Genomic DNA, 18,183 nt, shown 5'->3' on the forward strand with positions numbered 1-18,183 from the left:
CGATCGAAATGCTTTACGCCGTGTTTCCTTCCCGTTATTATAAACTATCAACCGCCCCTGTACAAATCGCTGCTAATAATTCTTTGTTCATTACTTTTCCAGATAATGAACTGACAAGAATAAAATCTACTTGGCAAAATGAGAAATAATTAAACGCAGCGGAGAATAAAAGTCTCTTTTCAGTACGCAATAATTCGAGCTCTTTAAATATTTATGATCTCAATGTAATTTAATTAATAATATTGATTTTGTAAATTTTGAAAAATATTCTTTGCCTACGAAACACAAAAAAGAAGTAAAAAACAGATAAGAAGTGCGATAAAAATTTAGAAGAAATATCCAAAATTTGCAAAAGAAAAGAATATAATTTCTAATTGTATTATAAATATTTCAGTGGCTATATTTTAATGCAACTTTAGTAAATGCTAAAGCAATAATATTTATTAAATAACATGTAACATAACGTTACACTTAAATTGTGAATAGGAAATTGCAAGTATAAGCATAAAGATACCGACGAGATCTATTGTCGAGTAACTAAGTCTAGAATCCAGGGGATGCAGTTAATGGACAGATAGTCCGGAGTCTCGTACGCTGGTTAATTGTTGTCACTGGGACCGTAATTACGCAGTAATTCGCAGCGTGAATTGCGCAATTAAACAATCTCAAAGTAAACACAAAGGTGGACGGATTCGCGCGGCAGATCGGCTCTCTCCTCTTTGCTTCCGCGAGTAGCACCGTCACGTCGTTTCGATTGAGTGCTAATTAAATGCGCGCGTTGCACCGACTCGTTAAGGAAACATCGTTGATCATTCCAACAGGTTGTCTGTTTCGCTGAACATGCACCTTCTTACTGACTTTCAATAGAAATCGTCATCAATTGTGTTTTCAGTTAATATGTCAAAGAGTACGATTAAAGAAGATAATGATAATTAAATTTAAAGCAGTCGAAATTTAATGTAGGAAGAAAGTATGAGATATACTAAATCTCGAAGAATCTTATCTCTGTAATAATAAATCATCAAACTATTATTTTCTATTACATTAATTAAAGATAATAAAAAAAAAATAAATTTTAAATTATTTTACGGAGTTAATTTATAAAGTTGCTATTGAATCATTAGTTTATCTGAATCAAAACTATTATAATTAATTCTGCACAAAAAAAAACTTCTAATTTAGTAAAAAAAACGCATAATTATTAATTAATATCGACAAACGAACCATATAAAATCAATTGTTTTAAAAGTCCGTAACAAGTCGTTCTTTTTGCGTCGAAAGAAACGAAGGTACACGTTGAAGGAATCGATAACGAAAGCTTGCAAACAATTTTTCGAACATTCACGTATGCCGCTCGCGTGAATACCATCCGGCGTTTTATATCGATCCAGAGCCGGTGATATAACACCGGCTTCGATAAAATCGAAAGACCGCTTTCATAAGGCATCCATAGCCTCCTTCTCCACGGCCTGACCGCGCCTTATATCGGGCGACCGAGTTGGCGTGCCACCAAAACGCGGACAGCTTGATCATTGCGCGGGATGCTGGGAAAATAGTTCGAAGCGGAAACATTCGTGCTCCAAGTTCGACCATTCAAGTAATTTGGACATTAAGATAAATTCAAGCAAAAATAAAACTTTGCTCAATTAAAGTTCACTGCAAATAGTGAATTAATCGTTTCTGTTTGTTCACAATACGTTATTCAATTTTATTTCGCTACTTTACTTGAATGCAAAACATATCCCCCAAAAAAACCCCAAATTATATTTAAGGCCCGAGAGCTCGAAGCTCCGACTGTTCAGAAATTGTTCGATCGCCGGAAAATTCTGATCCACTTACCTTCCTCATTGCTATCGTCGTCCAGCAACCATATCTCCTCTTCGTCAAAGTGAGCGTCCCCGCCGCGATCTTTGCCCGGGAAGAACGCGTGCGCCAGGATCTGACCTCTGCCATCGAACGGATATCCATCTCCGTGATAACCCCTGAACAACGCGCGGAGAATATTATGTGGCGTTCCACGGAACAAAATTACTGACCCGCCGCCGAAATTACCTGTCGTGCGTTTGCAATCTATATGGCAGTAGCCATAATCAACCCCTTCGAGAGCTTGATTAGAACTCGTGTATTATGCTTACTTGCGGCTATGTGGAATTATGTCACGAAATTTTCACGTGATATTACGTCATTGCGTTATTGTCACATCACACGAAATTGTCACATGACATAGTAAAAATAATTCTAAACGTCGGAGTGGCAGAGCTAGTAGAATTTTTAACAATTTTCTGTTGGAGCTCAAACTCTCGAATTTAATTTTTGTCATCGAGTTTTCGCGATACAATTCTGTCACGGAATAATAAAAAAAAAATCAATTTACGTTAAAAAAAAGTACAATTTTAACCCCTGAATATGCTTTTTTTTTGTTCGTATGTATGCGCGTAAAAATATTAAACAAATGTCTCTAGTGATTAAATTAATTAAATTTCTATTTCAATTAAACTTACCGATGAAAGTAGACCAAGATATCGGCGCGGTCGCTGTTAACCTCTTGGAAAGTAAGTCTGGAATTCCTGGCCCAGAGATCGAGGGCCTTGCTCAGCTCCAACCGGACCCCGCCTGTGTCAAGACCACTGGGTTGCTCGGATCTCAGACTGTAACAAAAAAAAAGAAGGTTCTCGCGTGAGAAATCGATTAATCGATCCGACCATGCGGAGAACATAAACACGGAATATTTGCGTAGTGTTCACCAAGACGATCCGCCGGCTCCGTTAAACACTAAGTAAACTCCGTTGATCGATTGTGCCCGCTCCGCTCAAGTGTTTGCCAATTACCAATTACTTGCGCACACGCGACCGCTACGTAAGGACGAAGGAAACGTCGCGCTCTCGATATTTTATGACTATTGATATTAAGCAGATTGGTGGCTGAAATAGTCGCATTTAAGATTGACAAAATGTATGATAGGATGCCATTTTAATTATTTTAGCAGCATGACAAATTGCATGTTTTAATTTATATATAATAATAATTTTTATATATCTTAAATTTTACACTAAAGAGAAATTGCGATTTCTGTCTTTTTTCTCGTTCAAGTACGAGCACAACACACATTTATCTTTTATGTTTTATACTGTAAAAAATGCCTGCAGTGAATATTGCATTGCAAACATGAATTGCTAATTACTCTTCCTGTGCCGGGAATAATTAAATCTTAAAAGTAAAATCATCCATCTCAGCTTATTGAATTCACCATCATAATCCTCGCGACCTCATCACAAAACTCCGCAATTACACTTCGGACACAAAAAACTACCGTCTCGCTTTCGGCGAATTTATTATTTGCATTAGGTCGGTAGTAAAACAGTCATAAGTTTCTCGCGGAAGCCGCAAGCACATTCCGTAAAGTTAGTCATACGAAAGATATAAAAAGTTTCAGGACTCGGGAAACGGATCATCTCTCTCCTTCGTCGACGGAATATCCTCCAAATGCGTGGAATAACGCGAGTGTTCACGCGTTCGCGAGTCTCACGAGCCGACCGCTGCAGTGGCATAAATTAATTAATAGTACCTCTCGAAGCTGCCACCGCACCGCCAGTAAAATCCGTATCAAGACTTCGACCTTTGAGGTATCCTGACGTAGCGGAATTAATCATTTCATGCGGCGACGACGACTGCCACCAGATTATTTTTACGCCCTACATGAGGATGTTATCATTGTTTTTTTATTGCAAACATGTTTTTTTCTTTATTTACTCGATATCTGCGAAAAATCGAAGAAAGAAAATTCTAATTTTTGTATCCTATTCAAACCTCGTTACAAATATTTTATTTTACATACTTATAATAAAGATGTTTTAAGGTTTTATTTACAATACACGATCTTCCTAAAAATTATTTGAGTATATGCTAATCTTTATAAGAAATTTGATACATTTAAATTATATTATTTAAATAGTTGTATTTATCTATGCAATTTTCTTTTTGTATAATTCCGTGCGTATTTATCATAAATACAACATGCCTCTTGCATGAATCAATATCAAATGAAACGATCGCACATTTTGTTCGCCTTTTGATGAAACGATTCGACGAAGCGATTTATGTCAATCCGCGCGATTTACATCGACAGAAAGCCGGTCTTGATGATTTACATTATTAATGTCCACCCAGTGGTAATCTCGGAAATGGAAGCATCGCCAGCATCGATGATGATTGCGTATCGCTACAGCGCATCATCGCTCACGATTATGTGCTTGTTTTACTAAAACGATCAATGTATCGCGCTAATTAGGTAAATCGATTTACTGATCGATACACCGCGGAACTTCCCGACGGACAAATCGACGTTTCCGATGCATCTCGTGCAATTCCGGCGCTTGTATCACTTCCCGCATAGTATTCGACCTCGGGCGAGAATATGTGTGACACAGCCATTGCCAAATGATTTACAAATATACAGGTTTGTTCAGAGTTAATTTGCACGTCTCCAAATGTTCAATTTGCTAATATTGCTAACATGACAATCTAGGTTTTAATTTAAGAAAATATGAAAAGTTTCAAATTTATGCTTCCATTACTTATTGCCATCACCTATAGTTTCGAATTTTCGCAGTATTCAATACTATAAAGTATGAATTTTAATTTAATGTCGATAGATACCCGCACAGTAACAGAACACTTTTACTCGATATAGCAAAATTAATGTCAGACGTTATTTGATACGACATTACTGCGAGTGAGAAATTACTGGAATGTCTTTCACAGACAGACGGAATTAAAAGACGATCAATTTAAATCAATCAATTTAAAGCGCGACAGCGATGCATTCCGTATTTGCAACGCGCAATACATACGTGATGTATAGAAGAGACGCAATGCTGTTGCGAAAGGATATTATTTCTCGATGTAAATTCACTATCGATCGCCTGTTTCGTCCTCGAACGATCGTCTCCCTTCTCTCAGCGGGCGACATATACGCCGTATCATCTTCTTGTAGACTAACGTAGCATATCTTTGTGATATACAAGAATAATAAGAGCTTATGCGAGGAGATGTGAACAAAGCAAAGCAGAGATAATTGCGTAAAAAGATCAAAATAACAAGAAAACCGCGCTGCGCCGAAATCAATCTTGTGCGACGCATATTTTAAAACAATATTCATAACCCTTTCAACTAAAAATTCAAATAACAAATTCTATAATATTTATTGATTAAATTAAGATTGAAAATTCTATTTCAGAAAATTCTTCCTTGATATCCACAGCTGCTAATAATTTAAAAGTAAACGATATATTACCAGTTTAATTAAATTCAACTTATGACGCGTGCAACTCTGTTAGCCGTAAAACTGAAAAAGATTATATCGCGCACCTGACCAATAATATACTAAAAATGTAAAACAAAACCTTTGTTTTTGCGCCGTTTCGTATTTCACGGATAAATGAAGAAAAAGGAATCTGCCGCGTGCACGCGGGCAATTTGGCACCCGTTAGACAGCCGACGGAGATTAATGGGCGAACAGGCATCCGGACAAATAGGTAAATTGATAGTTACGCCTCGCCTCCGATGGGGCTGCGTTCGTTTATGGTTAAAACGAGTGAGTGTATTTTACCCCAGCCGAGAGAGAAAAAAAAAGAGAGAAAGAGAGAGAGGAGAGGGGGAGGCGGGGGGGGGGGGAGTTTAATTTAAAGCAATCGTTTAGATGTTGATAATGTCTGGATCAATATAAAAAGAAATCAATATTGATAATCATGGTAAAAAAAGAACACTTCTACTCGAAGAATTTATGTGAATTATATCTACGGCAGATAAAATCTTTTGTGTAGCCTGAAAAAGTTTCCAGAACGTGTAGAAGTATAATGAGTCTCGTCAAGATGTAATCAGTTGAAAATAATTGAAGGCCATAAAAGACAAAAAAAGAAAAGAAAAAAGTAGAAAGACAAAGACAAAAGTAAAAAGAAAATAAATGAAAGTGAGAGAGTCGAATTTACGTAGCAATCTTAAATAAAACTGAATCCCCCTCTCTTTCCGTCTATCTCTTAATTTCTCGAGGGCGTAATGAAATCTTGATGTAAACTATCGTGTTCTGCTTGACAGTTTAGAGATAGTGTATCGATACACCTACAAATTAGCCGCGTATGGTTTCACCTACATACACTCGAGCGTGTTTAATTTCGCGAGTAACTATATCTGCGCCATTAATATTGCGCCTTCAACATCGTCTCGTATTCATTACGCGACCAATCGGTAATGAACATCGCGGAACAAAAACAGTATCGCGATAAATATTGATTGCATCGAAAGTGCAGCGTGATATAGGATTACATGCGTAAACATTTTAAAGCGCGTTTACTTTATGAATGGTTTGCGACCGAAAAGACAATTGCGAGTTTCGACTGAATTATCGTGATGGCATGCGCGTTATCCCCCGCACGGGGATTATCGTGAAAAATTAACCAGATATTTCATCCGCGTAATCGCCGAAATTCCGGGCGTTCAAATGAACACAATTCGTTGAATGCACTTCTGGACGATCCGGCAATTACAATAAATGTATATGCTTTATTTAGCAACGTTCAATAATATTCTATCAAACACATTAAGAAAAATAACCATATAATATAATAGCCAGAAAATATAAATATTTAGATAAATAAATCCTAGATACTTTTCAGCCCCTTTTCGTTCATTTCGGCGCATTCGTCATTCCATTCTATTAATTCTTGATGTTTTGGCGTATAATGTCTTTTGAGAACTTTGCAAAAATGCCAATTTGTACATGGGTACTGTTTAATGGGAGAAGGCAACGCGGTTGGTACATGAGAGAGCGATGTAAATTCTGTGGCGACAATAAGCCAGCCGGAGTAGCGCAAATTTGGTAAACTTCAGCTGTGTAACGACCCCCATGTACAAGCGCCCACTCCTCCCGTGAACCTTTCTCTCCAAAACTTTGATAAACGGACTTTACGACAACTTGTCGTGTTCCTCGCTTCCGCTGTTAATACCTTGCCTTTTGGTAACTTTAATCATGATCGCACGTGATATTCACGCAGTCGCGTAAATTTACCATCGTAATTTCAATTTTCAGAGAAAGATGAGATATAGTTTTGAGAACTAATATCCACACACACACACAACAAGAAAGACATGAAAAATCATACGATAATACATTCATATTTAATGTACTGCAAATATAAAACTTTACTTTCCCGTAATGATTTATTAAAAGTAATAAACATGAAATAAAATCCTTGGTGTTAAAGATATTTCGAGAAATTGTCTCTATATTTTCAAAGTCGCGCTTCGCGGCTCTTCTTTCACGATTGTTAAAAAATATGTAAAAATTCAATTTTCTCCAGATGGAAAGAACAAATTCCGTAAGAATGGGATATTTTTACCTCAACAGTGGACACGAATTTTCAAGCGAAGAATGCGGCCCAGTTCGCTCGTAACCGTCCCAGCTGCGTGCAATTTTCTTTATTCGCAAGTTCGTAAATTTTACCGACGAGTAGCATAACACTCTCACACGTTCCATCGTCGGTACGATTGTAAGTTTAATATGATTTATCCCTAGATAAAAAAGATACGACTTGTAGTAGGCAAATATATTTTGTTACAAATGAATTATTTTTGTAGCTTCAAAATATAGAATGTCTTACTTCTTTTGCAAATTTTTAAGAGAGATAATAGTTGTTTCTCGTCTAATTATCCCTTTTCATACGTGCAAATTGAAAATGCTTCAGCTGAAAAATTGTTTTGAGTCGTAAATTCGCTGCCTCTTGGACGGACAAATAATTGGAATTATGAAACAGCGTTCACCAAGAAGATTATATCGCGAAGCGAGAAACTGGAAGAATTGTGGTTTATTCGCGCGACAATAAGCAGTCGCAACGAAATGAATAAACTGGAAAATGAAACAATAAATCATCCGAAGATATTAATTTTCCACTTTCAACTTTACTTCGCCACTCTGTTCTCTCAATGCTTTTACATTTGCTCGGTTTTACAACACTCGAATTATGCATCGACGGGAATGAACCGAGAAAAGGCGACGAAAGCTCGGCACAAAATAATTCTTTTTTTCTCTTTTGTTAAAAGCAGGTAAATCGCGCGGAGCGCGAATAATCCAGTGAGTTAATTAATTGACGAGGTAATTAACGAGCACTTACGCTTCAATTCTTCAGACGAATTGTGCCAATTTGCTCTGGATATATGTAACGCTAAATTAAAAACTGTTTTACAATTACATTCATATAAGAGAGAAAGAAGCACTCGTGTGCCGCAATCTAAAAATACTAATTATCTAAATTTTAAAACTTTAATTATTAATAGATTAATGAAATAATAAGTTATATTTCAAAATATTATTCTAAATATTAAATGTTATATATAATAAAATTAAATTAAATATACAGATATTTGCAAATAGAATTCGCATAAAGTCAACTTTCAGCTGACAATAATGTTAACATTCTCATAAACACTTCAATTTTGCGACTTTTTGTGCTGCTTCGTTCAATCAATAATGAATAGAGTGTTCGCATCAGTGCGCCGCTGATTAACGCACGCTCATGCACCGCAATAGCCGCGTTATTTTCAATAATACCGAGCTGTACTAGCTTATACTCGACAATAATGTTGATACAAAACAATGTCAATATATCGCGATTAATATGGCAGAAAGTAAGAAATTGAGATGTTGTAATGCATATTTTGCATTGTTTTGCACCAAGTATTGAAGAGACTCAGACAAGTAACGATAATGATAAAATATGGATCAAAAAATGTAAAAAATCAAACACTAATCCGTGAATGCCACGCCAAAAATATACAAAGTCGCACATATGAATAATGTTCGGATTAAGTTTTAGTTTCACAAATATTACTATTATTATCTTGTAAATAAATTATGCATTTTACTTTGATAAAAAAAATTTACTAAAATTTACTTTTGATTATCTAAAATATTTTGATGCTGAAAGTTTTTCCATTGACATTTCTTTTCTTCATTTTTGCTATTTCTTTTTTGCTATTTATTTTCATTTTTCCATTATTCGCGCAGATGGAAAATGTTTCGTAGCGCGAAGTGCAACTCTCGCACACCGGCTCTCTTCCGGTGTCGAATGATATTGTTTAAGTTGTTGTCACTCGTGTGCGCGACAGCTTGTGAAGCACCATCATGCCCGATTTTCAAAGCCCGCACTGTATTTCCCCGATATTCGCGCAATCGCTACCGCGAAACGTCCCACGGATCGTCCGGACCAGATGACATATCGCACAGATGACAGCACTCGACGGCCGATGACGGACACTTCGTGTGGAAAAATTAATTCATTTATTCCGAAAACACAATCGATAATTCAAAAGTCCGTGGTGTCAACCGCGTTGCGTGATATTTCGTTTGCGTGATTTTCTTGATTTTCCCAACGTCTTGTTCACTTTTAAGATTCTCATGAAAGACGTGGCGTTGAGCGAGAGAAGTTAATTTTTTAAAAATTGTATCCATACAATTTTACACTTAAATCAACTGCACACTTGAAAAATATCGCGAGAAGCGAAAGCAGGGGGATTTTGCGGGATAAAATTTAACACGTTTTAATGAATATAATACACTATTGTCAAGCAACCGTCGATACCGACATGGCCGATACTCGACCGCGGTGCTGATAGCACTCAGTGCCATTCAACTCGTATTTCCATAGGTACTCGTGATCGCAATATCGAAAGCTCTTTCTCACGCGACGAGATTTGCGGACGACAGATCGAAGTGGTCAGGTATCTCGCCGTTATGGAAACGCGATTGACGGCTCGGAGGAGTAAATCGAGCGGATTGCCAATCGAGACAGAGGCCTCTCGAAAGAAATAAAGAAGGATAAAGATAGAGAACACAGCGACAGGTGTTATGAGCGGCTTCGAGGACCGCTGACAGTGATTGCGATGCTATTCAGCGAGTCCTTGAAGAGTTATGAAGAAATAGAGAAAAAGAAAGAGATTGAGAAATTCATCCTACCTAAACTATCTCGTGATCTCTCCATCAATCTCACGAGTATGTATCGACACTTATTGACACGCTTTTTCATTGCGAATAAATTGAGAATGACAAATCCGAAAACTTTGACAGCTCGAGCTCGAACCTCACTGCGATTCCTCGTCTCGTAAGCAATTCTTTTTAAACTACATTATTTCATAAAAACTAAAATCGTCGAAAGCTTGATGTTTTGTATCTCTCTAACATAATTCTTCCTGTTTCCAACATTCTTTATTGAACGAATATAATTGCGAAAAATATATGAATTTTGCAAATATTTGTCTCCTATTTTCTTGATCATTAAATTCCACATTTTCGTCAGAATTTTCCGAGTCACGATCCGCGGAATTTCCCATTCATGTTCAATCTGTCGATTCAACAGGAGTCGATCCAATTATCCCGAGACAATATTAGGAGGATCCTCAATGTAATACTGCGACCGCGATTGTGCGGATAATAGCCGCGGCGATGGCTCTCGCGACCACGTGCTCAAATTAATTAGTATGTATCTATCGAGTTTTCCAGCGTAAAACAGGACTATCGGTTATATTCCCTGCATCGCGAATAAAGCGGCACTGTTGTTTATATCCGTCCGTTCGCTCGCATGATTGGTCCGTGTAATTTCGGCGAGGGATTTTAAACCGTCGTTTATATGCACCGCGAGGATTTACATAAGCTTTCGCGAGCAGCCACATCAATCTTCCGCGTCGATGAAGCATATTAACGAAATTGCGCAGATACCAAGTTTCACTCGACTCTGGCGCACTCGAAAATAGAGTTGTATCAACTGTTGTATCAACTGTTCAAATTTTCTTATCAAAGCAAACATTCCGATTCTCTATTAAACAATTAATATTCAGACAGAACATATCGGTTTATCTTTAAATCAATCATTTAAATCAATAATTTATTGTATTCGTCAACTAATGACATAATTTTCTTTAAATTATTAACAGTCTGTTTTTAGATTACCAATATATAATTTTTTCCCCTTAAATTATTAGTATATTTTATTTTTTTAATGGTTCAATTTTCGGTCAACAATCCAGATAATTTTTACAAGTCAATGCTTTAATTTATTTTTCAATTAAAAATATAAGACCTACAGTTGATCTATGCATTGCTAATTTAGCATAATTTTAAAATCAATAATACTTTTAGCAAGATTTCGGTAATAAAATCGCGATTTGTGGTGCGGCATTTGGATAAATGTCCGGAAACAACTGCACGTTGGAGAGTTAATTAACGGCAATCCCACGGGACAAAGCTCGTCGTCGTACAAAAGCGCGTCCGTTAAATCGAATCGGACCGATCGGTCGTCCGACGCACGGAATCGGATCGTTCGGTGGACTCTTGAATTGCTCAGAGCGAAACGAAACCCATCGTTATATCGATGCAGCAGTTTGCAGGTACCGCGTCGTGCCGTGCGTCGTGGTTAACGTTGATCCTTTCTCGTCGTGCTGAATGACAAAAACAGGATGGACGAACGTTTAATAAGCATAAAAAAAGAGAGCGATACGATCGATACTATCATCGTGCGAACGCGAAGCTATACGGGATATTTGTGTCGATTTACAGAAAGGCGATTTCTAACGAATTTCGAAGTAAAACGTGGATTTCTCTTAAGAGAAATCTTTTTCTGCTTCTCAGATCTTTAAAAAATTAATTTTCCTTTTGAACTTCAAAATGATTCAAATATCAATTATAAAAATCAAAATACAAATAAGAAGAGAGAAGAGAAGAGAGAAGAGAGATTATATTCTCAATTCTAAATAATTAATCAATAGACAATTTAAATATAAGGCTTATAAGAGCATGAGCTAGTTATTGTTGCTCTTTATTAATACATTCGATTAAAAAGTGTACAAACGTTTCAGCCTATGGGCTGTGGCCATCAGTGTTCAATAAAAGATAAAATATAAAATAAAAACTCAAGCGCAACCTAATATCAGTTTTTTTTTTACGTTAGTTTCATGCGATAACAACGTATTTTATATTTTATCTTTTATTGTACACTGATGATGGCCATAAACCAAAGGCCGAAACGTTTGCACACTTTTTAATCGAATGTACAATATTAATAAAGAGCAACAATAACTAGCACATGCTCTTATAAACCTTATATTTAAATTGTTTGTAAAAATCAAGATATTAATAACTGTCTCGACAAAATGTTTAACTCTGTCTCTAAATAATACTGTAAATAGTCATACTTAAAAATTTCAACGAAAAAAGATCAATTCTGAAATTATAATGTCTTGCAATCCAGCAAGAACTCTTACAAAATTTTCATATTTTGCACAAATACATTTATATGAATAATAAAAGCGCATGTGTAACGAATACGCGGTTCTTTTCGGATAAAATTTGCTGGCATCGAGCCCACGATCAGAGACAAAGCGAAATTATTTGGCATCGGTGACCATCTTCACTCAACGATAAATCGGCGATAGTAGTTTTATTCTTTCACCGATCGATAATACTGTCGCGACGTTTTGTGGATTCCTTAAATTAATCCGTGGGATGGACGAAAAATTCGGACACGTCCACAGCACGTGATTCAGCCACCTAACAATCTTTCATCCGGATCTTTCCAGGAGCACTTTATATATTGTCGCTCCCTCAACTGGAAAGAACATTCGCAATAAAAAAGAACAGAGCTTTCCGCAACAATTTGCCGCATTTTCGCAATTTGCAGAAAAAAAAGAGAGTTCCTAAAATGTTTTTGGCTGAAAAATCAGATGAAATAATTTCGATAAATTTGCAAACGTAATTTGCAAATAATTATACAAAATAAAGTCGTACAAAATAAATTAAAAAATATTTTATTTATTTAATTAAAGTACTATATTTTATTTCTACATTCACGAAATAACTACATCTTAATTTATTTAATCAAAAAATTAATTAATTCTATGATGACACGGTCGAGTAATCTCTCGTACGCGGCGTTATAGCGTTCACAGCTTCAAACCGATAAACTTTATTACTTCTTCTTTCGTGCGGCTTTCGGTTCGGCGGGTAAACGAGAGTTAATTTCAACCGACAAACTCCATGAATTACTCGGGCATGGAATTAAGAAATCTCTTCTCTGTCGCCATCCTCGTTGACGACTAGAGTGATCAAAGTTCTTTCGTAACACGGAAGACGTCGAACTTTTGCGATTAGCCAGCGTCTCCTAAACGAGCGTTTCTGATAATGAGAGTTCGATAAAAACTGCTTCCGGTAGCATCTCCGATAAGCCGCGCACTTCTTTCTGTTGAAAAAGGAACCGAACTACTCACTTCAAATATAACACTTAAAAGCGAAAAAAATGCAATCTGAAATTAGGTACGCAAAAAACAATTATTGCAATTTGTAGAACGACTAATGGATGTTAAATACACTTTTGTTGTAGGATATTACCGACTTTTTAATTAGAGATGCTAAAAACCACACCGAGAAAGATGAAGACTATTTGGATATAGTCGAAACATTCATGCATTTTAAATAATACGATTGATTAAATATAATAATCTTAATTTTTTAATTACAAAAAACTTTTTTTTAAATATTTCTTCCTTAAAAAAAAAAAAAAAAAAAAAAAAAAAAAAAAATATATATATATATATATATATATACAGCGTGTCTTAAAAATAGCGCTACCATTTTGTTTAGCCGCCATTTTTGTTGGTTAGGTTAGGTTACATTTGTTTTAGTTGCTATTTGACAGTCGTATAGTGTGGACGCTAACAATTTTATCATGAATAATTTGATGCCTGAACAACGTGTTTTAGTTATTAAAACATTTTATCAAAATGGATCGTAGTATTGATTATAACACGGATTATAACATTGATTGGCCCCCGTTCTCCCGATTTAACCGCCCCAGATTTTTTTCTTTGAGGATATTTAAAGGGAAAGATCTGCGCAAACAAACCACGCACACTTCAACAACTCAAGGACAATATTCGAGGAGAAATTGTTCAAATAACTCTAGAAATGTGTCAAAATGTTATGCAAAATGTGGTTGAGAGAGCATGCATATGTAATGCAGCCAGAGACGGACATTTGGCAGATATCATATTCCATACTTAATGCTAAAGAATAAACTACTAAAATATACAAAAAAAAAAAATTAATGTTGTTTTATTTAAAAATTATAAAGGTTTAAAATGGTAGCGCTACTTTTAAGACACCCAGTATATACAATATATATAAACCTTTTAAAAACGACTCTTTATTTTTTTACTTTTCCTCTCTTAAAGCATTTTAAAAATACCGGAATTACATTAAAAACAAGAAATGTTTATGTTTCGCGATTTTACAGGATTCGTTCTTTACAAAATTTCACTCGCAGTTTTACGCGAGCATTATATGTGCGCAAGTTTTATCAGATGAAAGGGAAGGTCGCGGAAATAAAACAAGAAATGCGATAGAATAAAAAATGGTCTATATGTACAGAGTAAGTTGAAAGAGATGAGTCTCCAGAGTTTGCGAATGAGGTAATAAAATATTCCCACGAAAAGTTCGGATTCTTTTCAAGAATTTGTCTGCATCGTGAACGATACTTTCGAAAAAGTTGACTTCCATGGAAAAAAAAGAGAGAGAAAGAAAGAAATAACGGCGGTATAAATGAAAGCAATAAAATTTATATCTGCAATCAATGCAACAAACCACAATTATGCACAACGCTTAATTAATTTTTTTCAAATAAGCACTCTTAATGAATTATTATTACCTATATATTTCAAATATAAATTTTAAGATATAATATTCATTTTAGATATAAATTAATATAATTAATGTAAATGAAAATTAATATAATATCAATTGTTCGTAGCAATTCATTCCGTAATTTGTATGACGTCGAGTAATATTGCCGTATCGGCGTATTTAAGTAAAGTGTTTCCATTCTACGCTCCCGCGTCTCCCTCGACAAACAGAAGGGAAATTCTCCTTGTGAATTTTGTCGCATGTATTTCGAAGTCTGGAATTCTTCCCTCGCGCGAGGAAATAAACGAGCTCGCGGTAGCGGTGGCCAAGACGCGTCGTAGAAGACAGCATGCGCGCCGCTTTTCCCTGCTAGCGTGCGATGTTTTGTCTCGCGAGAACAAACAACGTGTCTCTAAACAGATAAATTGCCAACGAGAGACACAGACGAGAAGGAAGACGACCCTTGTCGCGTATCGATCAGTTGTCGCATTGCACATCGCGAAACGAAGAAATTTCGAAATTCGGCATAAAAGAAACAGTAAAGTATGATAAAAGAAAATAAATTCTCGGCATTTTAATGAGATGTAAAATGCCCTTCAAAGATGTATTTTTGTTATTTCCTTCGCAAGGGAGTTGGAGAAATTTCTCCGTAATTTTATTGTTTTTCGAAATCAAGTCACATTTCACTGAAATACGGAACACTGAAAATATGGAATCCGAAATTGTGATTCAGATAGAATTTTCACGAGATCGAATATGCTTAAATATTCAAAAGGATAGAAATAGAGTACGGCGACGAAAGTATACATAACTCGAAGTACATATTTCCCTACAATTTTTTCCCTTGTCAAAAGATCGCGCGAGTTGTGAGATAACGAAATTGTTCAGATAAATTCAACGAAAATTTTTCTCACCTGACGATATTATATAACACGAGAGGTAGGATTATGCAAATTCCTGTGTTACCTATCTCCGCGAACCCAACTCTCGCATGAAAGCTGGCGCAAAGTGTCACGATTATTGGGAATTATCGCGTCTTACGGTGCTCGAAATATGGCAAATAGGGGCGTCGAGATATTTCGGGATTAAACGGTATTATTACGCTTTTGAATTCCGATCAGTTTAAGACGATTAACTTTATGGTGCCGCATTCTTTTAGGCAAACTTGTTCTCACTTTCTTGCATATTTATGAACATAGTTCCATAATTTAATAGAACTGACAGATTTATTTATCAAGTCAAATTCTGAAGCTTTCTCATTGCTTTTAAAAACTGAGAAACTGTTGGTACATCAATTTCAAGGTTTATTTGCAAGCTCTCTCAATGTTTGCGTTGAATCTATGCCGAGCAATGTTTGCAATTCATCACCCTTCATTTTTCATATGCAATTCAACAAACTTTTGCAAACCTTTAATAAAAGTACATGTATTCTCTATAAATAAATAATGCAATAAATTAATCATGATATCAAAATCGAAGTATTCTAGTCGAAAAAAAACGGATCACCTTTCTATATTTCACATTTGTTTGTGGCATAAAAATAGAACGCTGTAATCCTATATCAAAATTTTTCATATCTGCTAGAATATTACATGATCTTTCAACATAAAATTTCGAGAGGCGAAAAAAAGCTACTGAGATAAAATTTTGGTAAAATAAGTTTAAAGTATTACTTTGCTACGGGGAGTTATAACCGTACGACGTGCAAGATTCTATCTGCAGCTCAATGCTGTCATTTAAAACTGCGATGCATTTTTGTATCGAATTTTAACGTCACTGGAGCCGGAAAAGCTAATACGATCCTGTGTCGCTGAATTCATTTTGTCGCACGCACTCTCTCTTTCTCTCTCTCTCTCTCTCTCACTCTTTCTTCCTCTCTCGTTCTCTAGATGGCCCATTTTAGCTAGCGAGTCTCGACAAAGAGACTTTTAATCGAGTCAACGCGGCGCAGAACAAAAAGCAAAGGCGAGAGAAAAGAGGGAGGAGAGAAACAGGGAAAAGGGAAATTAGGCGCGCGCGCGCGTGCCTCTATGCGATCCTAAACGCGACCATACGTCCAATTAACGCAATTAACCTGGGCACAGGTCGTCGTGCATATCGCGTGTGTACGCGTAAAAACGCGAAATCGGATTACACGCCACGTTGAAAGGGCTATTAGCGGCAGATATTAAAAGTTAGCGGTGCGGTCTAATTGCCGGTGTGGCCGCTCGAAACGGTCGTAGAATAAAAAAAGAAGAGAAAAATCAGGAAAATGTCGTTCCGTCCGTGCAAGCTGATCTTTTCTGTTTAAATTCTTTTGCGCGTAAAACAGAATAAATGCGCGTAAAATCGTAGAATATAGCTGAGAGTGGATTGCATGATTTAGTTATTTCCATTAAAACAACTAAACGCACGTTATTTTTGTTGAAATTAAAAACGTGGAAATTGACGCGGAAAATGTAGAAACATAATTTTGTATCTCCGATAATTTGATGCTTTAAATTATTAAGCATAATGTCACTTATGCAGGTGGACTTGAAGTAAATTAGAAAGTAGAATTCTGCGAAAGTGTTCTCCAAGTTAATTTAAACTTCCAATTTGTGTTGTTTACGGTCTTGGAAATTAATTCATCTCCAACTGGGACATTTAATGCAAACTTTCAGCGAATAACACCGTAATTAGACCGCCATTAAAGCCTTCCCGAACAAACAGCGAACTACTCTTCATTGTTTATTACATAAATAAATTGTGCTCTCTTTCTGTTGATTAGCGATTACCATTATGATATGTCATAGAATACGTATAAATTACATTAGTCCACTCCGTTTGATTATAGTCAAATTCCGATACATTATCACCAATTATTTAATAATAAATTGTTATGTCGCGTTTGTTCATAACGCAAACGACAAGATAGCAAAGAAAGAAAATTAGTAATAATTACATCGGCGAACCTTTGTTCTAACCGCGTGTATAATAATGGACATTATTAAACTTCGCGTAATGGCTAGACTGGTCATTATAACAACGAAACTGTTCATCGTCCGCATGACGGTTTGGCTTAATAATCAATTTGCAAACAGTTTTGTTTCTCTTCTAATTACAGCCATTTTCTTTCTGAACTGCTGTTCTAACAATAACAAATTTTTATTACTTTAAAAATCACCTACATTATATCCAAACGTTTAATTAATTTCTTTCAAACTTAAGTCATAAGAAATTCAAATTATTTGCTTTTATTATCTGTAAAAGAAAGTTAAATTTCTTCGAGTAGCATTTCTCGTGAAATTTTCCTCTCTCGATATTCACGGCGCTTATTCAAAAAGCCCGAACGCTTAGTTCTCTATTTCCCGGGAAAATTCGCGTATCAATCGTGTCGGAGAAAATCCGTGGAATATCCATCGACTAGGAACGACACGTCGCGAGAAAATACGACACGCGAAAAGGGTAACGCGCAACGGTGCTTCTAAAATCGTCGTTTATCA

At 36.0% G+C, this 18,183-nt stretch overlaps 1 protein-coding gene across 3 annotated transcripts in view; it reads right to left on the minus strand.

Moving 5' to 3' along the window:
* LOC105673179 (Matrix metalloproteinase 2) overlaps nt 1–18,183 on the minus strand; it is a 139,169-nt gene that overhangs the window by 24,220 nt on the left and 96,766 nt on the right. For all 3 annotated transcript variants that reach the window (XM_012368629.2, XM_012368628.2, XM_067357362.1), the window contains exons 5-6: nt 2,502–2,648; nt 1,840–1,982 (exon numbers count right to left, since the gene is read on the minus strand). In XM_012368629.2, the coding sequence (XP_012224052.2) occupies nt 1,840–1,982; nt 2,502–2,648 (290 nt within the window). The remainder of the gene's footprint in view (nt 1–1,839; nt 1,983–2,501; nt 2,649–18,183) is intronic.

Source organism: Linepithema humile, chromosome 6 (assembly GCF_040581485.1).
Source record: "Linepithema humile isolate Giens D197 chromosome 6, Lhum_UNIL_v1.0, whole genome shotgun sequence".
Lineage (NCBI taxonomy): Eukaryota > Metazoa > Arthropoda > Insecta > Hymenoptera > Formicidae > Linepithema > Linepithema humile.